Source organism: Corapipo altera, unplaced genomic scaffold (assembly GCF_003945725.1).
Source record: "Corapipo altera isolate COAL_440 unplaced genomic scaffold, ASM394572v1 61411, whole genome shotgun sequence".
Classification (NCBI taxonomy): Eukaryota; Metazoa; Chordata; class Aves; order Passeriformes; family Pipridae; genus Corapipo; species Corapipo altera.
The window spans coordinates 16,410,194-16,435,939 of NW_020884875.1; the positions used below are offsets into that span (position 1 = coordinate 16,410,194).

General features: G+C 36.3%; 1 protein-coding gene across 6 annotated transcripts in view; it reads left to right on the plus strand.

The window, feature by feature from the left end:
* KDM4C (lysine demethylase 4C) overlaps window positions 1-25,746 on the plus strand; it is a 260,368-nt gene that overhangs the window by 221,707 nt on the left and 12,915 nt on the right. For 4 of the 6 annotated variants that reach the window (XM_027634433.1, XM_027634437.1, XM_027634435.1 and 1 more), the window contains 2 exons: window positions 9,068-9,253; window positions 14,374-14,544. In XM_027634433.1, coding sequence (XP_027490234.1) covers window positions 9,068-9,253; window positions 14,374-14,544 — 357 coding nt within the window. Of the gene's footprint in view, window positions 1-9,067; window positions 9,254-14,373; window positions 14,545-25,746 lie in introns of those variants that run through there. The other 2 variants (XR_003526200.1, XM_027634438.1) reach the window with 2 other exon arrangements.

Sequence of the window (25,746 nt, forward strand, 5' to 3'; positions counted from 1 at the left end):
TGCTTTTATTGTCATCAGAGGTTTCTGTTTGAGCTTGACAAGATTCTTGTTTCTGAGCATTTAAACTTGCATGTCTTAATTTCTATATGATTGTCTCTTTAGTAATTTTGTTTTCTTTGGAATGTGTATGGAAATACCTTTTTAGTTCATGAGTATCACCTTACTGACTAGCCATTCTCAGAAGGATAGCTTATTAGACCAGAGATGGTGATACCTTTATTTCGATAATAATTTATCATTTTGCATTTTTTCATTTCAGTAAATTGTTTGCAAGATATTGCTAAGAATATAATGCTTTCAATGCTGTATCTCAGTGTTCTAATTTTAAGTGCTCTCTTATTAAAATGGTAACTTCTCTCTGTGTGTTTGTATGTGTTCGTGTAAAGTACAGTTAAGCAATTATTATAAAATAAACTATGTAGAAACAGTGCTGATCTCTGTACTAAGTATAAATAGTGATATTACTCAAAGCAGTGCTTTGCATTAAATGGCAACTAATGAAGAACTGGAGCTTGAAATGGCCACCCAGTCTCTTAAAGTTCTTTGTTCATTGTCTGTTAAAGGCTTTTCTGAGTTGGCAAATTCTAGATATCTTCTCTAACTGTTTTGTTCTATTTTATGGGGGATCTGTCTCTTTTGAAATCTGAATAACATGAAGTCTGGCACTTGAATTTACCTTGATAGGCTTTGCAGAAAAACCAGTGGGAATCATAGTGGAGAAGTTAAACATGAATCAGCACTATGCCCTTGCAACAAAGAGGACGAACTGCATCCAGGGCATGATTTGCAATACTGTAGCCATCAGGCTCAGAGTATTAATCTGTCCTTCCCTTTTATTTGGCTTTTGAAGGACTGCACTTGGTCTCCCTGTTACTGACATATGGCAGCAAGCCCAATGAAAGGTCACTGAGATGGTCAGGTCTGGAGCACAAGACTCGTACAGAGGATCTGAGTAAACTAATTATTTTTAGCCTGGAAAAGAGACACCTTTTTTCAGAGATCTTACTGCTGTTTATACCTAAGTAGTCAGAGGATACAACAAAGATGGAGATGGTTGTTTGGGGGAGGTGTGTGGTGGTAACTTGAGAGGCAAAGAACACAAATCAGAACATTCCAATGTTGTGAAAGAAAAGGATTTTTTTCCTACGAAAAGTGATGGTCAGCAAAGTTGAGGAGTATTTGGAGATATTCAAAACTCAATTGCATGGGCCTTGTGCAAACTGATCTAGGTCTGCTTTGTCAACGTGTTGGACTACATGAGCTCTAGAGGTTCCCTCCAACCTCTGTTATTTTTCAGAATAGTTTAGCTCTCATTTTACACAGTTGTTTGGTCTCTGTGTCACATACTGGGGTTTGTGACCAGATGACTGGAGTGCAGAAAAGAATCTGAAATTGACCATTGCCTTTAATTTCCAGTAAGTCCTATAGGAATCGGTTGGAAAGAGTGCAGTTACGATATAATACTGGGATGCCTGGAGGCTGCAGCAGTGAGGCAGTGAATTGATGCCTCATCACATTTTCAGCATAAATGGTATTTCACAGCTTGTCAGTTATTTTAGCCTATGTGTAAATGGCAAATCTATTCAAAGTGGTCTATGCAAATATGAAGCAAAGTTTTAATAAAAATGCTTTCTTCCTGGAGAATAAAGAAAAGGAGATTCTTTCCAACCTCCTGTATTAATCTTCTTGAAATTTTGTCCTTCCAATACTAGCATCAATCATTTCTTGTTCATTTCAGAATGCCTGAAAAATGCACTGAATACAGACACAATGCGTCTTAAAAAAAATCCCCTTTTAAGCCTCTCTGTTTAATTGTTTACATAGTAAAATGTGGAGGCTAAAAGATGACAATTATGGGGAAAAAAAAAACCACGAAAAAACACCCACATCATTCCAAAGCTATAGGGGAAGAAACATTGTCTGGGAAAAAGCTTTGTTTTGTCCTGTAATAAAAATGCATTAAAAATATATATATGTATGACTGTGTAAAAACTATAGTTGAGCTAAAATCTTGAGAGTCTCCTTATAAAATGAGGGGTCATGGTCACATTTCAGAAAGCAGGTGAATATGAAGTGGGCAAAAGAATAGTTTGGACAACTAAATTCTCAGTGTCACCTGGTATATATTAATCTGGAAGAAGGAGGGGGTTGTTCTTTTGTTCAGTGGCTGTGTGCTAGCAGAATATTCACTATGTGTGTAGTGTTTCTTCTTTTTAAAGGAGATGTTGGTGATTGAGTGTTTTCCTTTTAGTATTTGTTGATAATAAGACTGAGGAGATAGTAAGCTATGTTTATATGGTATTTTTATCAGTAGATCTCTAGGGTAGAATTACAGACATCTCAAGTACTTTCTGGGTATCTCCGACAGCAAAGAATGCTAATGTTACTGCTGTAGCTGGACAAAAGAGTAGGGACTTAGCTACTGTGCTTAGTATTGAAATGTGATTACAAATGTTGAGGAATTAAAAAATACTGATAATAAATACACAGCAGTTTATTCCCCCAGATATGACAGTCATAGGTACTGTTGTGGTAAGTACCACTGTGCGGACAACAGCTCTAACAAGGTCTTTTACTTACTTTTTGGCTCCCAACACTTACATTTACCAGTTTAGGAGACTGCATAGTGTATCACAGCAATACAAACCTTTTCAGGCACTTTTGAAGTAAGTACTTCTTCACCAAGTGTTTTGTTTTCTTTGGTTCTTTTTCTTTCCTTTTCAGCCCACAGTGAAATGACTCATTACAATCACACTTTCTATGCTTCAGAAGGAAAAAGGTTTTCCTTAACTCTGCACTATATGTTTATCTTTCCTATGAATTAAAAAGCTATTGGTACCTTAGCAGTTTGACTGAAATAATAGTTGTATACTGTATTTATATATGATTTTGGCAAGTCCTGGTTGTATTTTATCAGCTCTTAAAATTGTATATTAATATGTGTATTTGGCACAATTTCAGTATCTTTTCGTGTTTAATTTGAAATTAAGTAATGACTTGCAAGTTTACTCATTGAGAGTAGACCCAAAACTACATTATTGCAGAGTTATCACAACATAAGATTACTGTTTTTAATTGCTACTGATGTGTAAGTGTTATGTTTACTTCTCTGCTGGAATTTACAATAGGATTTCCCCTACATCTAGATAATGTCTGCCATCTTTATATTGCCATAGCCCCATGCAATAGGCAGACTTACTGAGTAGCAGGAAATTACATATTGTTTTCTACAAGCACTGGATTTTTTTCCCCCTGAGATACTAGTTGTTATGTTTGAAATACCAGAGGGATGCAAAATAGTCTCTTGATACTTTGTCTAACACCACTTCTAGTTAATTTTATGTAATTGACTGAACATACAGAACAATGAAGTAGAATAGATCATCTAACAAACTCTTTTTTCACATGTTCTGATTCTAAGCTCTGTCAGATTCATAGCTCAAATACTCATCTTGGTTTAGATTAATCAGGAATAAAAGGAAACATGAAATGTAAAAAAAAAAATAATGAGCTTGTTTCCATAGAAACGTACTGTGTGCTCTGCCAAAATTAAGTGCTGACTTTGTATTCTGAAAGAATGTGCAGACAACAAGCGCTCACTGATCTGCAGATAATGTGTCAAATGTCTTCATAGTATACATCTTCTGATTGCATTGTGCATCGTTAACGGATCTTTGTGCCAGTACCTTGCTACCAACTCATGCAGTACAACTGGACTGTAATCTTTTCTCACTTCTAATCCATGTTATGGCTTTAGAATGGAGAAGGAAAAGATTAGATTCTCTGTGCGTTTTATACTGTATGTCTCAGGTTATAACAGTTGATAAGCTGGTGAAGCTCCTTCTGTCAATATTCTCTGTAAAATCTTTGCTCTGTTAAAAGTTATGGGTATTTTACTATTGGTTACAGTAGGACTGACATTTCATATCTATAGTGTAATCACACATAACAGCAATATTGCTTGTCTGGTAATATAAATTCTGAAGTAAAGCAGATTCATTATGAAATGCAGAGATGCTAAAGCAGATCTTACAGAAAAAAAATTACCAGTGATTTGTCATTAATTTCCTAATCTTTACAATGGTATCTCTTAGTGTTTTTTTCCAATGATACCTATAAAGCAAAAAAATATATAAATATAATATATAAAAATATATTTATATAAAATATATAAATGAGAATGAGAATATACAAATCAGTTACTGACTAGTAGTTAATAACCATCTGCAGCAGCAGCAGCAGAACTCTTACGAGATGATTTTTAGTAATATTTGGAAATGTAATAATTTTAGAGGTTCTCTTGAAAGAGCTACTTTTCGTAGAATTTAATGCTTTACTACAGTGAACTTCTTCACATAAGGGGAAGTGCCAAGGCATAGAAATAATTTTGGGAGAAACCAGTACTACAGATTGTTTACCAAAATCTAGCGCTGGCATATTGCTGCAACCTCAACTTGTGCTTATTTTCATAAATCCTTACATCAAAAAGCACTGCTACTGTGATTGATTCATCATCCTTTTAGGGACTTGAATTTTTTTTGTAAATATCACTCTTTTGGAGGGAAGCAATATTAAATTCTTTAAATAAGGATGCATAAAAATTATTATGAAAGCTATCAGTGGGCTTTCTTCTGTAAAATACTGGCATCCGGTTTCCTCAGACTGGTTCTTTAAAATCCATTCTGTTTATAGATTTGCAAACTATTAATATTAAAGAGCTATTCCATGATTACGAAATCCATTTGCAGCAGAATATTTTGGGGGGGAGGCAAAAAGAGGTCATTTCACAATCTAGAAAATTGCAGTACATTGTTCTGTCCTATATTCTTAATCTCCAGTTATATAAACAGTTTTATTTGTTCTCCAATTCATTTTGCATCTGGGTCTCTGATTAAGATTGATCCTTAGCTACCTTCCCCTTGGTCTCTTCTTTGCACTAATATCTAGCAATCATTTTGTCAAAATGACATTCTTCCTAGCCATCTAGAATGTTGAATTTGCTTTAGCTGATAGGAACAGCTGTCGTTTCAAGCTAATGGAAAACTGTCAGTTGGGCATTGAATTAGCATTATTGTATTTCAGAAAATGTGTTCGTGGCATATCGGGTTTGTTCGTTTCCCAATGAACAAATACAAGGTTCACCCAGTCAGGGAGGTGTTTAGACTCTGTCTTTTGCAGGAATAGTTCAGGTTTTGTTCCATTCCATACGATCCCTTCATTTTACAACGTAGGAAAGTGAGACTTCAGAGAAGAGTTGGAGGGAGAGTGGAACCTCAGTCTTCAAAACAAGTTGTTCTCTCTCTTCTCTAGTAATTCTGCTGCCTTTTTTTCTTTTGGTCACTTTCAGTGGGGTTTTTTGGTTTTTTTGTGGGTTTGTTTTTTTGGTTGGTTGGTTGGTTTGGTTTTGTTGGGGTTTTTTTGTTACATTTATGTCATTCTCCCCCCTCCTGCTTTTTTTTTTTTTCATGTATCCCCATTCTATAATAAATAATATTACTATAGGGGAGAAAAAGTTGAAAAAATAATTTAAATTCATATACTGTAAAGCCCTAGGTGAGAGTATGAGAAATACATTATTTCTCAGAAGCTGAAGAGAGAAAGTGTTGCCACTATGGATCAGACACAGCACAGTTCAATTTACTTCTTATGGCTAATATAGAGCTTGGTATGTAGCTCAGCTAATGTTCCAAAAATGTATGCAAAATAGATCTTTATAGTTTGCTCTGCTTTTATTCTGTAGGTTCTGATTTTATTAATAAAATATAATAGATTAACTATTTGATGTATAGTTTCAAACAGGAAGGAGCTTTTTCTTATATGTCTGAATGAGGCCATGCTGCCTGATATAGTTATGAAAGCTATAGTTTGCTGGTACACCTGTCTTTCACATGTACTTTTCAAAATTCATTCCGAAGTTTGAGACGCATTGGAAGGCTGAGGTACATCTGTGTCATCCCTCTTGGTGTCATACTTGTATAAAGGACACAGCATCTTACAGAAAATAGGAAATGTATTTCATTATTTACCAACCTTGATTCTCTTCATGCATTCTGAAAGAAGAAAAGTTTTCCTAGTTTTTCTGGTATTTCCTAAGCATAGGGAGAAATAGGGTGTTTTTTTCTTTTTCTGCATGTACAGAAACTTTTTCCCCCATTCATATCCATGATCTTAATCTTTTAGATACCTGAAGAGTGTACGAGTGTAGCACAAAAGATTTAATGTGTGTTTGGAGTTAACTGATGTAGCAGTTACCTTCCTTGTACTTGGCAGTGAGTTGGATTTATTGCATGGTTAAAACACAGGAGTTTCTTCACTTTTGACCTGAAGTCTGGATTCACACATTTACATATGACCAACCAGTATTCCTTTGATATAAGAGTAGATCTGAAGCAAGTTCACTTTTCATCAGAATTACACTAATTTTACACCAACATGACTGAAATAAGAATCTAGTCAATAGTAATTGGACAACTTGCTTTTAATTAGTTGTTTTTAGTTCTTTCAAGTTGTAACTCTGGAAAGCACTGTGAGAAATAAGTTTTCTCAAACTGTGCCAGTTTGTCAAACAAATTCTTATTAAGTTAACCTGTGCTGGGAGAGAACAGAGAAGTCAGTCTTTTATAGGAAGGCAGGAAGTTACACTCTAATTTCTGAGGATTTGGCCACGCCATTTAATGTGTCACGTTTTCAGTTTTCCTGAGTGCATTTCCAGCTTCCCTATCAGCATTTCTCACTATCCTCGTATTGCTTTTATTTTCCTCAGCTTTTCCACTTCTGAAAGGTGATAAACCTTAAAATATTAATATAGGAGAACAATTGTGCATATATATAGTTTTTTCTGAAGCATTACTCATGCAATGTATTGGTTTAGATTTCTGCGTCTCTCAGGTTTTTATGATACTTTAGTAACGTGCAGAGGAAACTTACAACCACATTGTAATGTTTGCATATTCGCTGTCTTATGCAAGTGTAGCCAGTAATTTAAGGGAATCAGCATTTCCTTATGTAACATTACATGGTTTGTTTGTTTGGGTTTTTTTTGTTGGTTGGGTTTTTGGTTTGGTTTGGTTTGGCTTGGCTTTTTTAATACTCATAAGTATTTCAGTCTTCTTCTTCCACTACACTGATCGGTGAGTTTATGTATATATCCGTGTGAAAAAGCATTTAAAAAGGAGCTGTGTATTTACATGAACTCATTGTCTAGACATGATACAAATTAGATTTCTGTTGTATTTTCTTTCTGGAATTTCTGTTTAGTTGGTTCTGAACGTGTATTTATAAAAAACATCCTTAAGCTTCCTTGAGAAACAGTTGCTCTACTTATCTGGAAATGACCTCTTGCAGATGAGTACAAATGCACAGTGAGAAGGAAGCATATCAGTGAAATCTCAGAAACATTTCTTTTGATGGCAAAATCTTCTTTACATCTTACTAGTCTTTCAGGCCTGATGGTCCTATAGTAGAGTGAGCTGAGTTCTGGTCCTTTTAGTGAATGATAAGTAAAATTTTTCACTAAGTTCCAGATGCTAGATGCTACTCTTAAGTTCTGCTTGTGCGAAGCCACACAGGCAGTTTGCTTTCAGAGGGAAGGCAAAACCTGTAGAGTATTTCACATTCAGAATGATATGGGAACTAGAACCCTGCATGAGCTTGACAGGGCTAGCCCTTGCAAAAAGCATTATTTGAGTCACAGAGTGCCAGAAGCCATTCAAACTATGTAAATGCTGATTTATATAACGAAATTTTTTCAGGTTTTGTTCGGGATATGAAAACCAATAAACAATAGAGAACAAAATTCTCCAGTAACCTGTGAAAAACAATTGGATGTGAGTTAATAGTAAATACTTTGGATTATTAACCATGCAGTAAAAATAAATTAAAATTATTCTTACTAGTGTTCCTGGCATAGGCAGACAAGAGGGTATTTAACAAAAATCAGTGGCTAGCAAATTTAGAACAAATGGAAGTAATCACTGTTCCAGCACTATGTTTTATTGAATTAATTGTTTTTTGTCATTACATAAAATGTTTGTATTTATAATATTTGAGATAATTTTATGATCATCAATAGTATTTGCATTTGTTACCATAATGAGAGTTTTAAAAATTGTTCCCACATGTGATGTAAAACAGTTCTCCATAGAAGTTACTGAAGTAATTACTCTATCTACTGGTAATGTCTTTTGGTGGCAAGATACTCTTCATCTTGTATTGTCTTTTTTAGTGTGTTGGAACTTATTTCTCAGACTGAGTTAACCTAGTTTTTGTCCCTTCGTCTTTTTTTCCTATCAGCTCCTTACTTTTGTCACTTGGCAAAAGGAAAAAAAAGTCAGTCTTGATACCAGTGAAGCTGTTGACATGAAACTTTGATTTCTGACATGGAGGAATACAGCATACTGTGTCAACATTATATTCAATACACAACCAATGAAAACTGGACTAAAAAATAAGAAGGAGCGTAAGAGCAGCCTTCATGTGTGGAATTCTGCAAAGGCTTGAGATAAAGGCAACATCTCTAGCTTAGAGGAGATCTATCCACCATAACAGGCTATTTTAGGATGTTGTAGAAACTCTTTCCTGAACATGTTAGATTAACCATCTCCCAAAGACTGTCTACATATATATTTAGTCCAGCTTCAAAGTAGGGGGCTAAGTTAAATGATACATGGAAGTCCTCTTTAGCCCTACATTTCTCTTCTCTTTATTTTTGAGTCTCTCTGTTGTTTTTTGCAGAATCATATGTAGGTTTTTCGTTATACCTATTTTAGGAGGAGTAGGTTAATTTTCAAAGTATGGAATTTAAAATTTTAAATAGCTGTCTATCAGTTTTATCTCTATAGCACTGGAACACTTCAAATTTATGCAAAAAGGCAAAAGTGCTATGTATTAATTATCATATTGCTAAGTTACCTTGTAATTCATAAATGCTTGTTGTTTTGCTGGACATACTGCAAGGTATAAAATGTAGTCAGTAAATCACAAATAACTTTTTAGTCCTTGAGTTATTTGCAGAAGTGAATGGAGTTGGAGTAATATAGTAAATATTCTGTTTATTTTACTTCTACAGAAATGTATCTTCTGCAGACAGAGAGTTAAGAAAATCTCTGGTGCCTGCATTCAGTGTTCATATGGACACTGCACAACATCCTTCCATGTTACCTGTGCCCATGCTGCAGGAGTGCTGATGGAACCTGATGACTGGCCATTTGTTGTCTACATGACATGTTTCAGGCACAAGATCAACCACAATGTGGTAAGGAATGTGTTTCATTATTTGTTAAAAAATGGAATTTCAGAATTAAAGTAATGTTTCCAGAGAAAACGGAAGAAAGGCTCCACACTATGTATTATAATAGTTCTGGCTGTCATATTTCCATACATAGCAATCTATTACATCTTAAAAATTTTTTCTTATGCTGTTACCTGGGAGAAGTGACACCTGATATGCCTAACAGATTGGCACTAAAGTCCTTTTTGAATATATTGTTTTGACAGCCAGAACAAATCCCTGAGTTCTCTTGTTTTGTTAACCTGAAGTGTATTATAAATACCCAGATCATAATATCTTGCAAATACTCACAGATCCAGTGAGATAATGGATATGGTGTATATGTAAGATCTTTGTTCTGCAGCCAAACAGTCTTTTGAAAATACCCGATTATAATTATTCTGTCATCTGGCAAAGTAGCACTGACATGCCATGAAAATTCATGTTATGACTGCCTTTTTATTTCTATCCTGTGCTGAGGAGGAACCTTTAATTTTAGATGAGACACATGAAGAATTACTTTAATGTCTTTTATTTAAATGGTTACTATCTCAGTTAAGAGAGAACTCTTACTGTTTATCATGGGCTTTTAAAACTATATTTTGTTTCCTAGCAAACTAGAAGGTCTTAACATGGTGTTATTAAGGAAAGAGCTTGATAAGTTAGTCAAGTTGCAATTTTTTTTTCTCCTTTATGCATTAGAATTGAAAGACATAAACCCAGGTAATGTCTGTATAATATATATTGGTCTTTCTAGTGCTTGTCAGTGAATCTTTGGTCTTAATGACAAGACTACTGAAGAGTAAGATTGTGTTTTGAGTGTAGTAAAATTTAATACCTCCCAACTAAATTAATCAGTCTTCAGTGTTGAATCTGCACGTTGTTTTTCAAAAGGGAGATATATTGTGTATACCTATATAAAATTTCCGTGGAACTGTTAAATTTTTTGAGTATTTTTGTTTTCCAGAAAGAATGAACATGTTAAACTTGATATGGTTTTAGTTTCTTCAAACATTTTTCAAGAAAATGAGTTTGGTTTGAAAAACAAACAAACAAACTTAAACCTCTGTCTGTACAGGCAACTTAAGGTATTTCCTTGGGTTTTTTTAAAACATTATCATTAGTTCAAAATTACTGGATTAAAATCATGGCCAGTAAAAATAGGGCTGTTCTTCCAAAATGTTTTCTAATATTTGTTTGGGACAAGTCTTTATACTCAAGATAGTGGGAGTTGCATCAGTCCCATTAATTACATGTTTTACATGATTTGCTTGACCTGTATTAAGTAGTGTTAAAGGAAAAAAAGCCACCAACTATGGGGAAACAGGATTTTATGTAGCTACTGTTTCAGAGCTTGTGTGAAGGACATTCAAAGTAGCTTGGAATGGGACTACTATATCCTTTCCTGAAACTTAGTACCAACATTTTTGAAAAAAATTTGGTATTATTACCTTTTTTTCCCCATGGTTCAAATAAAAATCAGGGTTGCAGAAGAGGAAGAAAAATTATACTTTTGTGTTTTTAAGTGGGCCAAAACTTGGAAAGATCAAATGCTTCATTAGAGAATCTTTTTCTGTAAAATTCTTAACTTACTCCTGAGACAAAGGAGGTTGCCATATGTTTTTACATGCTTGGTTTTGTACTCTGTCTTTTGAATAATTAATCTAATCACATGTTTAAGCCTTTGGAAGTTTTTTCACCATTGATTTTCTTGTTATGCTTTTCTTAGCTATTAGCTGTTCCTTCAAGCAGAAATTACATTGCTCTTCACCATTAGGTATAGCAATGAACTTTTTTTTTTTGCTGTTGTTTTAGCTTCCTTGCTTAAAAGCATGGATTCTTTTTGATTAAAAGAACTCTTTCATACACAAGAAAATGAGAAAAAGAAGTTGTGTGCAACTATTCTAACAGGGAAAAAAAAACCCAACCAAACATACCCTTTCAAAGCCACCCAGAAAACCTCCTGAAGGATTCATATAAGATTAGCAAAGACAGCACTGAGGATCAGGGAAAGCTGGCTGGAGACAAGCGTATGCTCGGATCTGATGTTTCATTTGGAAATTGTGAACAGAAGAGGCTATCTAGGCAGCCCCAGTTATGTTGAAAAACTAACGGTCTTTAGAAAGGGCAAAGACAGGGGGTGCCCAAACCCTGCTGTTGCTGCTTTCGGAGCTATTTAAAATTATCTTCTACTATTATTGGCCAGCTCTTAACCTCTCTAGCACACATGGAATGAAGGGGTGCTGTCAAGGGGAAGCTGTAGATTCTTTTCCTGGTGAATACCTGAGTAATGCATTGTTTGCCACTGTCTGCTAACTACTACCAGCCCCTGAACACTTCAGAGAGACGAAGGCATGCCTTCAGAAGGGCATGTTATTCAAAAATCATGAGCTGGCTTATTTTTGAAATATCATGCATAGTTTCTGTGCCTAAATTGGAGTTCCAAGGAATAAATGATGATACGAGAGTTATGCTCCTGTATCAAGTAAGTCTCAGACCTTTGGGGATCCTCTCCCAAAAAAGTTTCTAGTTAGATATACATCAGATACCTATTTCATGATAGTTATTATGAATTCATATATACATAGTTTATGTATTTAACAAGGGTTTTGTGTACTGCCATGCAGAAAATGAAGGAGAAAGTAATTTTGCCTCTTATTGTTTTGAAGTTGGCACACAGAAGGGGAGATTAGCTTTTTTTCTTTGTACCTGGTTGTTTTCTGTATTTCTGCCACTGTCTTAGTTCATCCTTGGCTTTCATACCATTAAAGAAAATCATACTTTTTAAACCACAACTTTCTCAATAATCTGGTAACTACCACAGCTGTTTCTTTAATCTGATAGACTCCTTTACATAACAGCTGTCCTTTCTGATCAAAAGTGACATTCTTAACATCAATAAATTCTTAAGATTTTCTGTCAGGAAATGTTTTCTGGGACATGCAATCAATTACAGAGTACGCTTGTGAATATTTTTCTCTGAGAAATAAATCTACAATCCTACCAAGATAACATACTAAGAAATAATCTTCTCCTTGAGCTAGAATGCATTTCTTGGTTTTACTATTTTTTTATGAGAAACGGCATTCCTTCTCTTAATATTTTATCATTAAAGGAATCTATATTGTCTCTTAAAATATTATAGTTTGCCCTCCATCTTCTCTGAAGACTTACATCTTCTTTCAGAGAAGATTTAAGCCTTTTAATAGAACTATATCTCCTTGTGTTTCTATAAAATAATACTTCTTCTATTATTTCATATAAATAAATCAATTAATAGTCTTTAGTTTACATCTAATCCATTCCGCTGCCCCCAACAGCTGAGTAGGCTGAAGTCAAGAATTGAAAGGTAAATGTACATGTATGTTTACATATGTTTCAAAATTGCATAAAACATGCTAATTGATATTTTAGCACACTTTTAATAATACCAGTCAATTGCTATTTATGTCGTTAATTTTTCTACTTAGTCTGACTATAGACAGGTAAAATGAGGAGGAAATAATTTTATTATACATGCAAAGGTTAAATAATTTGTGAGTATACTCAGAACGTTATTTGTAGGTAAACTTGGTAAATGCTTTAGGAACATCATTGGGTTTTACTATCTGAGGTGACCTCAACTAAATCCTCCAAATGCGTATGACAGGCAGAGCTCTGGCACAGAGATTTAGTGCACTGCCTGTGGAAATGGTACAGAATATTTGTACTTGGTATGCCCTTAGTTTGCAGGAGCAGAGAGGTTTAAAAATTCTAAATCCCATAAATAAGTCCAGGAAAGAGGCTCGACAGTGATGACAGTCATTGCAAAAATGGAAGTCTTGAAGTTTAGGGTGTGTTTTTCCTCTTCCCCTGAAGCATTGACCATACTGCTAATACTTGAAATTTTACAAAAAGAAGTGATGCTGTTTTTGGTTATCTTCAATATTAGTTATAAAAATCCTATAGCTAGTAGCATTTTCCAGATTTTCATAAGACAATTTCAAAACTCTTATACTCACTGAAGAATGCACTGCTTTTGAAGGTTTGAAAGGCAGTGCTGGGAAATTTGGTAATTACTTTAATGTATATCGTGTATAAAGCATTTTCATGCAGTTTATAAAACCATATCTAATAAGAAGTGTTTTATATATATACTAGTGCATATGCCCTTTGTAGTAGCATCTTACATTAGCAGAAAAGCTCAATTGTTCAGGTATAGCCAAACTCACAATAGCTCACGTCTGCATAAACAAATGAACTTTTGTGACATATTGAATAGACAGTCAAGATCAAAAGGAAGAAGTATGTGTTATTAAAATGAGAAGATAATGATTTTATTTTTCCTGGTGAAGAAGGTTGCTTTTAAAGTTGACAGGTTGTGGGGATACAATAGTTGGGAGCTGAGATGTAACAGTTGTGTGCATAATGCGAGCTTGTTGAGCAATTGCTCACTTACAAGGTTCTGTTCTTTTTACATTTATAGAATCCATCAAACCAGTCTTCATATTGATATAACTAGCCCCAGGGGGAATTACAATTGAGAAATGAAAAAAAAATGTTATTACTGATATACTATGTAAATACATGATGAAGGGTGGTCAATGCCGTTTGAAGTTTTAAAGCAAAAGTTCTGCATAGTATGGGTTAAGAACTTTCTCCAATACACTACTGTAGAAAGCTCTGGCAAGAACAGGATATGCATTTAGTTATTGCGTCCTATTTGGCAAACTATTAAACTATTATGTAGAATCATACTGTGATCCAGTACCTCAAAATCCCGTAATTTAAAACAAAAATACTCTAGGTTCATCACGTCTTCAAAAAATTTCTACAAATTATTCTATGAATAAATTTTACAAATATTGCTAATTTTGTATTATTGATCTAATTCAGAAAAGTTAGAAGGCATCAGTGGCAAAAATATGCTGTGATTTGGTATTCTTCAGATGTCACTTGTTTTCTAACAAAATGGAGAAACTTTTTATGTGAAAGAAATTAGGATGATGTTGATTGAATGAAACTGATTTGCATTTGCAGTTTTTATGCTGAGTGGTGAACTGTTATCAATCCTATTTTGACACTGGTAAATTTACCTTCTCTTTTGAATTCTTTCTTTCTTCAAGAGAGCTAAAGCATCTGAGAAGACCATTAGAGTTGGACAGACAGTCATCACAAAACATAGAAATACACGATACTATAGCTGCAGAGTCGTGGGAGTGACATCTCAGCTTTTCTATGAAATAATGTTTGATGATGGCTCTTTTAGTCTGGATACTTTTCCTGAAGACATTGTAGTAAGTATTTTCTCAGATACGTATTAGTTCTGGTTTGTTTTCTTGGTTTATGGTTTTGGGTTTTTTGTTTGCTTGGTTTTGGGGTTTTTTTCCCTAATTTTGATTGTTTTTCTTTTTTAAATTAGAGATTTGGAACCTCTTGAACTACGTCTTTTGACCTTGAGGAAATGACATCTCAATATTCAGTTTATTACTTTAACTGCTGAGAATGATTATTTTCTAATGGGCTTCCAGACCTTGGTTGTTCTAATTAGTCTTTGCCATTTGACCAAATGAATCAAAAGTAATCTTATAAAATCTTTTAATTAAATAAGAAATATGTATTTAATAAAAGATATGAGAGAGGGAATTCCATATATCCTTCTCTGTCACTAAGAGATAAATTGTAAAAATTCCTTGCAGAATAGAAAACTACTGTAATGTGAAGAATACCTCTCAAGAATATGTTCCAACAACTTGTTTACACCTTCTGATGTTTAGTTTGTGAGATTGCATTATTCATGATAAAAATCATCAGGGAGAAGATACTTTATCTATGTGTAATGTAGTTTATTACATTTTCGAAAAGCAACTGAGATTTTGATTTCCCTTATGCACTTACATAAACTACCATGTTTCTCATAACTAAGAACTACATTGTGCATTTGGCACATATGAACAAAATTTGCAGACAGTTGGGAAAGATTCTGTAAGCTTTGTGGTGTCCGTCAGGTGCCCTTTGGCATCTTTCTCATGATATGTCTCTCATCCTTTTTAACCTTCATGATCCTCTGAGCCTTATTTGGGCTGAGCTGATATTTTTTCATGTATCTTCTGGTCATAATCTCTAAGAGTTAGAACCTCCAGGGAACACTGGTATGCAAAAATGCTGTTTGTTGTTACAGGACCACTTTTCGCTTAGCCCTGTGTCCTGTTCTGTATGTAAAGGGGAAGAATCTGGCATTCTCAACGGTGCCAAAGAATGCATGCTCTGCAACTCAAGGGGCACAATTCCTAGGAGCACTCCGTATTTTTCTCCTGTGAAAATCTCTGGGCTCTTCTGTTTTCTGAATGCCTGATGTTTTCCTAGAAGTAGCATTAACTGGCAGATACATCAGTGGAATCGATGCTGTTGTTCTTAAAAGTTTCTTAGTTATTGAAAAATATGATGCCTTTTGAAAATATGGTATTTCAAAGGGTACATTTCATAACAGGGATTGAACTGTTTACCTCCCACTGGTCTGAATAGAAGTCAGTCAGTAAATCTCTCTTACATGCCTTTGAAAATTTATCCTTTAATTCACAACACTCCAAAAGGCTCCATTAATGATCAAAGACATTCTGATTTAGGATGATCAAGATATTGAGTAAATGTGGCTGTATTGTTATTAGAAACCCCTCTTTTGTTAATGCCTGCATCGAAGATCTGGTAAGGTAGAGATGAGAAACTGCTTGCTGCCCTAGTGAGGGAGTCTGATCTGGAGCTAAGAATAAATGTAATCAGGTCTGGATATGCCTCAGTGCTTCTCAGATAGTGGATGAACAACATATAATTGTTTGATGGAAACACCAAACGAATTTCACATTCCTTAGAGAAATCTTGTGTTTTCATTAGATAATATACCTGCAGCGGTTACTGGAAGGGGAAAAAATGTTTTTTCTTCTTCCCAGACTAAAACTTACTAATCCATGCAATGTGTGTATCAGGTGTTAGTGCCGCTGGGAGGACTTATTCATCAAATCTGGTGTGAAAGCAATGTTGCTGCCTATTGAAGAACTTATTTTTCTAATCTATTTTCACTTTTTAACTAGCTCACAAAGATAGCAGGAGTTTTCTGCTTTTCCAGTTTGTGCTGAATCCACTACATAATTTCAGCTCAGCTCACAGTAGACCAGAATTCCAATGTTCAGACAGAGTGATTTATTTTTAAGGAGGAAAACAGGGAGCAGGCAAAGTTCAGTCTCGAAGCTTCGTGAAACTCTGTTTGCATTCAATTGCAACCAAAGCAGGGTATACATTGTTGTCTTCTCATAGGTATTTCTCTTGGTTTGTGTTAGCATTTGCCAAATATATCATGTGGGAGGTTTTTAGTGTAAGTGTTAGCTATAGGTATAGATATTTAGATTTTTTTTATTTCAACCTTATTTATTGCTTGGGTGCTATACCTGATTTCTACCTTGTCAGAATTTCTTAGACTCATCACTCCTCAATTATGGGGTTTAAACCCATGAGTTGGATTTTTGTTGTGCTAACCAGTCAGTTTTCCTTCAACCCAGCAGGTATGAGAGGGTGTAAAGAAGTATATGGATAACATTTTTTTCTGGAAGCAACAGCAGGACAGCTTCCTCTTGTAATTCGTGGGAAGACTTCAGTGAGGGGGCTAGTGTGTTGTATCTTAAAGGAGGTGAGATGACAAGTTTAGCAGTTAGTTTAACAATGCGTACACACAAGTAGAGAGTGCCTATGCTGCAATCCTGAGTAACTGCTACTAGCAGACAGCATGCGTGTGTGCCATTGGCCACTTCTTAAAGTACTAATGCTCCATAACTTGTCACAGAGCCCCTAGCTTAGCTCAAGAGGAGTACTACCCTGTCCAGCAGGACAGAGGTCAGTACACAGAGTATGCATCAGGAAATTTTTCAGTTCTTTGGCTTGCTCATTTAGGGAGGGTGTCCCACAGTCCTTTTTTTTATTTTTTTCCTGCTGTTGATACCTGATGGACTTACCTCCACTGGCATATCTTAGCAGTTTGCTAGAAATTAATATTCTGGGTATATAGCAAGGAGTTGTATTTGTTTCTGTATATATTGTGGTGGTCAAGATGCCTTAACAGCAAATATAATTAAAATATATATGCGTATATATGTAAGCTAGAATTAGAGCTGTGGATGAAGTTGTTTCCATATTACGTTATTAAAATGACAGCAGAACAAGGGAGACTTTGCAGTATACATGGGTGGGGGCAGAAAGATACCACCAAATTATATCGATTTCAAGGAAGAAAAAAGATAATTGCAGAGTGAAGCATGCTTTGAGTCTGTAGAGAGTTCTGATTACAGGAATGCTCAGCACACATCTCCTGAAGTGATAAACATCCTTCCAGGCCACTTGGTCCACTAAATGCCCTGGTCTTTCAGTGACAAATTTACACAGAATTCTTTAATATGGTTTCATCTTGTGGTTATCAACAAACTAGGTGACAAAAATGAGTGTAATTACTCTTGCTTCCACGACATAACCACATTGTGTTTTAGTTTACTAGTAAGTATATAAATGTAGGGGTTATCCATTGAAAAGGTAAAGCTGGTCTGTGGGTAGTCATGTCCACAACCCAAAATGGACTTCACTTATTGAAGTCCATAAATTGAATAACATCATAGATGGTATTGTAGGTTATAGTATGCTCCTTTAGATATTCCTTACAAGCAAGAGCATCTTAAATATTGAGGATATGAGATGTATTTGGAAGAACAATTGATCCTGTGTTCAGAAGTTCATGAGGTTTTTTTGTGGAATCACATTATAGTAATTTTTTGAGATCCTGATAAAATCCAAAAAGCATCCTCTTGAAGGAAGTGTATATTAGTTCAGGTTAAGACATTCAGATTGCAGCTGCCAAAAGCAGGAATGAGAATTATTTTTCACAGAATCATTTAGGTAAGAAAAGACCTTTAAAGTCGTTGAGTCCTACCATTAACCTAACACTGCCAAGACCACCACTAAACTATGTCCATAAATGCCACCTCTGCATACCTTTTAAACAGCCAGGGTTGTTGACTCAACCACTTTTTGGGCAGCCTATTCCAGTGCTTGATAACCCTTTTGATGAAGAAATTGTCCCTAATCTCTAATCTAAACCTCCCCTAGTGCAACTTGAGGCCATTTTCTCTCCTCTTGTCCCTTGTTACCTGAGAGAAGGAACTGACCCCACCTTGCTACTCCTTTCAGATACTGCTGGAAAGCAATAATATCTCCCCTGCACCTCCTTTTCTCCAGGCTAAACAACCCCAAATCCCTCAGCTGCTCCTTATAGGACTTGTGCTCTAGGTCCTTCACCAGTTTTGTTGCCCTTCTCTGGACTTGCTCCAGCACCTCAATGTCTTTCCTGTAATGAGGGGCCCAAAACTGAACACAAGATTCAAAGTGCAGCCTCACCAGTGCCAAGTATACGGGAATGATCCCTGTCCTAGTCCTTCTGGCCACACTATTTTTGATACAAACCAGGATGCCATTGGCCTTCCCCCAGCCTATAGCGCTGCCTGAGGTTGTTGTGACCCAGGGGCAGGACCCAGCACTTGCCATTGTTGGACCTCATACCGCTGGCCTTGGTTCATTGATCTCCCTGCAGAGCCTTCCTATCCTCCAGAAGATCAACATTCCCACCCAACCTGGTGTCTTCTGCACACTGACTTAGGGTGCCCTCGATCCCCTTGTCCAGGTCATTGATAAAGATAATAAACAGAACTGAATATCACTATTGACCAGCTGCCAGCTGGATATACCTCCATTCACCACCACTCTCTGGGCCCAGCCATGCAGCTGTTTTTTTAGCCAGTGAACAGTGCACCTGCCCAAGCCATGGGAAGACAATTTCTCCAGGGTGATGTTGTGCGAAACACTGTCAAAGGCTTTATTAAAGTACAGGCAGACAACATCCACAGCCTCTCCCTCATCCACTAAATGTGTCACCCTGTCATAGAAGGAGATGAAGTTGCCCAAGCAGGACCTGCCTTTCACAAACCCCTGCTAGCTGGCTCTGATCCCCCTGGGTTTTCCTTTGTTTGCTATGTGATGCTCCATGACCTTCCCTGGCACTGAGGTCAAGCTGACAAGCCTGTAGTTCCCTGGATCCTCCTGGCCCATCTTGTGGATGGTTGTAACATTTTTCAACCTCCACTCAACTCAGATCTCCCCAGTCTGCCAGGACTTCTGGTAAATGATGAAAAGTGTCTCATCAAGCTCTTCCACTGGGTTCCTCAGTACTCTTAGGTTGATCCCATCCAGACCCACAGACTTGTGTGTATCTGAGTGATGTAGCATGTCAGTGACCATTTCCCTGTGTATTGTGGGGGCTTCAGTCTGCTTCCCATCCTGGTCTTCCAGCTCAGGGTGCTGACTTCTCACAGAACAACTGTTCTTGCTATTAAAGACTGAGTCAAAGAAGGGCTTAAGTACCTCAGCCCTTTCCTCATGCTTTGTCACTATGTTTCCCTCTAGCATGCAATTAAGGGTGGAGATTCTCCTTAGCCCTCCTTTTATTGTTCATGTGTTTATACAAACATTTTTTATTGCCTTTTACATCAGTACACAGATTAGGTTCTAGTTGGCCCTTATCCCTTCTGATTTTCTTCCTGAATAATCTCATGACATCCTTGTAGTCCTCCTGAGCAGGCGGCTGCTTCTTCAAAAGGTGGTAAACTCTCCTTTTTTCCAAGTTCAGCTAAAGCTATCTGTTCAGAGATGAACAGATCTCTTTTAGGTGGGTGCCACCTTTTCTTGAGAAAAATTCAAGCATGAAAAACCACCACCAAGTGAATTTTTTACATAACAACAGTGATACCTGGAATCCTTAACAGAATGTTGATGATACTTTTTTGAGTACCTTTCTCTGGCAGTGGACCCAAGAGAGCTTTCAGTGTGAAGAGAAAATGAGGAGAATAAGCTCTGTCTTTCGGTATCTGTCAACACTTTAAATTTGCCACTGCCAGGGAAAGGAGGAATATTGAGAACTGTGACAACTAAAGTACTTCACTGAAATTATCACAAAGGCTACAATTTCTTACAGTGTGTACCTAAATTTCACAGCATCTAAAATTGTTATCCACTGCTTTCTTTGTTAAAAAAAAAAAAAAGGCAGGTTTTAGTTGCCAGTATGATAGCAATGTAGTTTGAAAAGCTATTATTAAAAAACTCTATGTAATCCTCCACCTCTGACCCAGGCAACAAATGCTCACTCTATACCCCTACAAAGTTATGAAATAAAAGCTTCGACATCCCATGACCCACACTCTACTGTATACACATACTGTGTGTATAGAGATGCCGATTATCCTGTCTTTCTTAATGATTGTGATCTTACTGAGATTTTGAGTGATCCTTCCTGGCCTAGATATCTGGCAGGGGTTTGAAGCTGCATAGACATTTATAATCTTAGTAGTTGCCCAAGATGAGGTGAACTAACTGGGGTAAATTACAGGTGAAGGAGTCAGGCTGAATGCAGATTTTCCCAAGAATGGTATTATTAGACAAATGAGAAACAGAACGGATTTACTTCATCCTTCTTTGAGGTGCAGAACAAATGGGATTTAGCTGAACGGTTCTTTAAAACTTATTTACTCCAATGTAGCTAAAGGGAATGTTAGTGGAAAACCGTAATGTTCTGTTATCTAGGTGGGACTTTCTGCATGTGCAGCTTAGAAAAGGTTGTGGGCTTTTAGGGCTGTGCGTGTCAGTGCTCAGAATGTAGCTTCAAGAACAAAATCTTGCTTCTTTACAAGAACTTTATCTGTAACTACTGACTTTCACTGGTACAAGAAGTATATGTCTGCAGATGTGACACTCAATCAGCTTTTCAATTTCTATATATATTAATACATTTGCTACTGCTTTTGAAAAACTTGAACAATGGACATTTGGAAATACTGGACTAGTACATAAGTCTTGACAGTCCATTAATGTCCACCTGTATATAAAAAATAGAACTTTTGATTCTAGCGCTAGTAATTTCCAAAGGATGCTGTGCTCTTTTGAAAACCTGTCCTACAAAGTAGATGTATATAACTTTTCATCTATCAACCTTGTCTGGCATTATAAATGGCTAAACTCCTGAGTAGTTTCCAGCATTTTCTTCCAGTGGTTTCTCTTCTATATACCTTTCTCTCTTTATCTCTTCTGACAACTCATTTCTGCTTGTCTACTTGTTCAAATCAAAGTTTTAAATAGTAGTGCTTACCTGCCTCCTTTTATCTGTGAAATATCCATTAGACTTCTGACATACAATAATAACTTATTGTTCAGTTTTGTTATAATGGCATGCAAATCTGTAAAAGTTGCTAAGGAAATTAGAACTGTTGAATTTGCACTCTTAATGGGAAATCTGTAGATTTTGAATGCACTCCACACACGATCACCAGTGATTTTTGAGAATGTGAAATAGAAAAATAATGTATTTCTGAAGGTAACTAGAGGATAGATTTAAAATAAACTTGGTCAAAAAGTCCTCCGACCTGGTTGTGTGACATGGGAAAAGAGATGTAGTGAATTATCATAAGTTTAGCAACTTCTTAAAAAGAATTCTTAGCTGGGACAACATTGAGTCTCTGAGCTGAATAATATGCTACTCATGTTGGGCTGGTACAATTTTTTTTTGCAACGTTAGAAAATTGTCTTCTGTGTAGTTGAACTTACTACTCTGCAATTTGTGTGGTCTGATCATTGACAGACAATTCTAAAAAAATTCTGGAATGCAAGTTTGAGAGCTACATGACATGGTCTCTGAGGAAAAAAAATCTTAGGATTCTTTTCCTGGTTTGGTAGATCTGTATAAATTGTATAGCATTTTTCATTCTTCATCTGTGAAATACTCCAATAAGTTAAATATGTATATATGTTTTGAAGCATTTACTTTGAGTTCATGTGAACAGAGAAATTTATTTTAACTCATTTTTTTAACTGTGAACTTTTGCACTAGATTTACAAGTGCTGAAACACAGAATGCTGTACTTTTTACATGCTCATAATTGTTTGCATCTTCTGAATACGAGCTCAATTAATTCCTGTTTTTAAACCTGTGGTCTTATTAAGTTAAAATCAAACTGTTTCAAAAACAGAGACTAAGTTCTGAGACTGCAGAGTGGAGGGGTTCATTTCACTGTTTAACTCCTGAAGATGCAATATTGTGATTCTAATCTAAAACTTGTTTTACAGTACTACAACTGTATTGATTTAAGGGACTTAACTTTCAGCATACTCCATCATGGGGAACGGGAATGATTTTTCTGTGGCTCTTGTTTTTTTTGTTTCCTATTACAGCAGAAAGACAGGCAACTTAGTAGATAAGCATAAAAAAATAATATGCAATGGAATATAGGCCTCAAATAAAAGTATTATCTTGACAACATTTCCTTGTATAATATCCTTTCCACTTTGTGATGGAATGCTTTATGGATCCTTATCAAGAATGGTTTTAGATGAGTTCCGGGTAATGCCCCCAAAGCTCAGCTGGAGAAACAAAATGGAAGATTTTGCTTTGCAGTTTATGGTGAGATGTCTGACTTTGCAGTGAGGGATGTGAGAGGCAGATATATTATACAGTGCTTCTTGTGTTTGCAAAGAGAGTGTATGTCCTTGTCTGAGACCACAATGAGTACAGGTGCAATGAAGCCTGGTGGAACGCAGTGAAATTCTTGGAATTGTACAGGAACTATTGAGATGAGGTGGGTCTGCTTGGAGTGGAGTATGAGTGATATTTCACTTCCCACCTCTTTTCTGAGATAATCCAAGAATCGTAGGATTTTTTGATTTATTAATTTATGCTAATTGTTGTGTGTTTCAGAAACAGATTATTTCTAGACTTGCTGGGATGCAGGGGAGGAAGTGTTGGAAGAAGAAGCATTTTCCTTCATGAGTATATTACATCCTGAGGAAGGGGCAGGAGCAGCATATGAGCTACTCTTTTTAGTCATCTGACCGTAACTGATTTACTGGGAGCCAATATACAAGTGGGCAGGATACGAGGCAGTAGTGTAGGACTCAGTCTCATCTGACTATAATGTAAACATAAGCAAGGATTTTCTGCTGCACTATAAAAGCAGCTCTTCATAGCAAATCAGACATCCTGATATCCTTGGCAACTTCAGCTTCCTACTGTTGAACATTGAGTTTTGTCCCATAAAAGTATATTGTACCTCAAATTAAGGCTTTGTCAATGTTCTCTGTACTGCACCTTATTGTGATGCCCAGTACCACCCTGGGCATCTTAAGCTGCATTCTGCAATGTGTTTGGATTTTCTGGGCAATTCTGCTTCTGTCAATTAGCAATGTGCATGTATTTGTGTTATTAATACTTTGCTGAAAGGAAATGCAACTGGATGGAAAGTAAGATGTTTTGATTTATTCAAGAATGCGTGATCCAATTTGTCTTCAGTTTCCTTTTATGAAAGTATATATTCATTTTGTAAGAGAAGATTCAGTAATATTTTAAGGTTAACATACATAAATTAAAAGTATTTTTATACTCTGAATTCTGTGATTCAAGGTTAAATGTGTTGAATTACAGAAAGTATTCTGGAAATCTGGTGATTTCACCAGAAAATTTTAATTCAAACCCAGAATTGCTCTCCTGGGAATTAAGTCTTCTCTTTCAAATGCTAATGCACTGCGCAAATTACTGTTCCTGTTTAGATGAAAATTTGACTGTGGCAAATTAGCTACCCCTCTCCTCTTAATTCAAATTGTCTTGGAACATATGAAGCCTTATTTTGTGTTTCTAAAAATGTGCTAGTGTATGCTATCAGCTCCTGAAAGAAAAACGCAGTTTGGCAATCTGTTGAGGTCAGTGGTTGTTTCAGAGAGTTTCCACAATTTATTTCTCCACTTCCACTTTAGTGGTGTTGGTAGATTATCCACTGTTTGCCAGCTGTGTTATGTTATTTGCTGGTATGGCCAGATTTTCTTAGTTGGAGGTGTTAGTTGTGATTGCATCAGTTGTGCTCCTTATGAAATGATCATTGGTGAGTGGGACTGTGGAAGCTTAATCACTAGCACTCTGTTGAATGTTAATATTAGTTGAAGGAATGCAGGCACAGAAGACAACTTGCATTAAGTGCCTTTGCAGAATGGCCTTGGGAAGGCAGATGTTCCATCTCTCAGGACTGTTCAGCCATACCTTTCCTGCCACAGGAGCCCCTTTCTCTCCTGGGTTGGTTCAGCAGGAGCTAACTCTTCCTGACAGTGTGGTCACCCTGTGCTTAGTTCTGCACTCTTTCCCATCAAACCATCTTCAGCTGGTTTCTGTTGGTAGAGATAGCACTATCTCATCATAAGTATCCTAGTAGCAATGAGATGGGATAGTAAATTTAACTCAGGTCCTAATTTAAGGGGAAAATTTAGAAACTGGAGGTTAACTGGAGTAAGCATGAGGACCATTGCTGTGCAAGCCAGATAATCAGGCCTGGATTTTTCCTACTTTTGCATGTTTTAAATCTAGGGACTAGAAACCCACTTGAAGTCTTACCAGTGAAAATCAGATGTAGTTAGTATGTTTTGTCTGTTGTGAGAAGTAACTGTTAATTTTGTGATTAACACAAGAATACTTGTTTGCTGTAAATTGAAATGAACGTGCTATGAATTCAGTTTACTGTGAAATGAATTTCAGTTTCTCAACTGTAAGAGGACAGAGGTGTTTTGGAGTTTTCAGTTTTGGAGGCCATGCATTAATTTTAAGTTATTTTTCAAAAACCATGACATTTCTAGGGTAAAGGTTGAATTAATTCATTATTATAGCTTGCTCCATGCAAATTGTATTTTGATAGACTGATACTGAGGTCTGAACTATTCTTATTTACTTAAACAATGCAGGGGATGATGGAAAATGAACAGTTTCTATTTCGCAGTTTGATTTTAACAATAAGTATGAATCTGTGAACAAACACAAGATGATTGAGAGTATATGTAGATATGGAGGATAGGAAGGCCAAGTTTGCTGCAATTACAGAGCCCGAGTTCTCTCTCGTCAGTCTTTTCAGTATCTCTTTCTCTTTCATCTTCGAAACCTCAGGGCCAGATTATCAGCTTTCAGTCTGGCAGGAGGAGGATTAAAATATTTTGCCAAGGCCCCTGTACACTAAGGATAGAACAATACAGAAAGGATCTGTTTCAACAGGCACATTGTGGGGCTGAAGCCAAGCTTCTGCTTACCTTCTGCATTTTGCCATTCCATCTCACCAGGTTGCGTGGACAACATCATAGGGGAATTGGGAAGAACTCTCCAGTACAGAAACCTGTAGCAGCACAGTGAAATGGATTCTTACACAGTATTTCTGGAAGAGTTCTGTGGGATCATTTCACAGAATATTCTGAGTTCAGGGCTTTGTCTACCAGTTAAAAAGATAAACAATTATATTAGTGTTGAGGAAAATAAAATGGTAACTCCTGAGATTGTTCATGGGATTGGGATTATGCAGTTAAAACACTCTTCTGAAAAAAGAGGTGCCACCCTGATT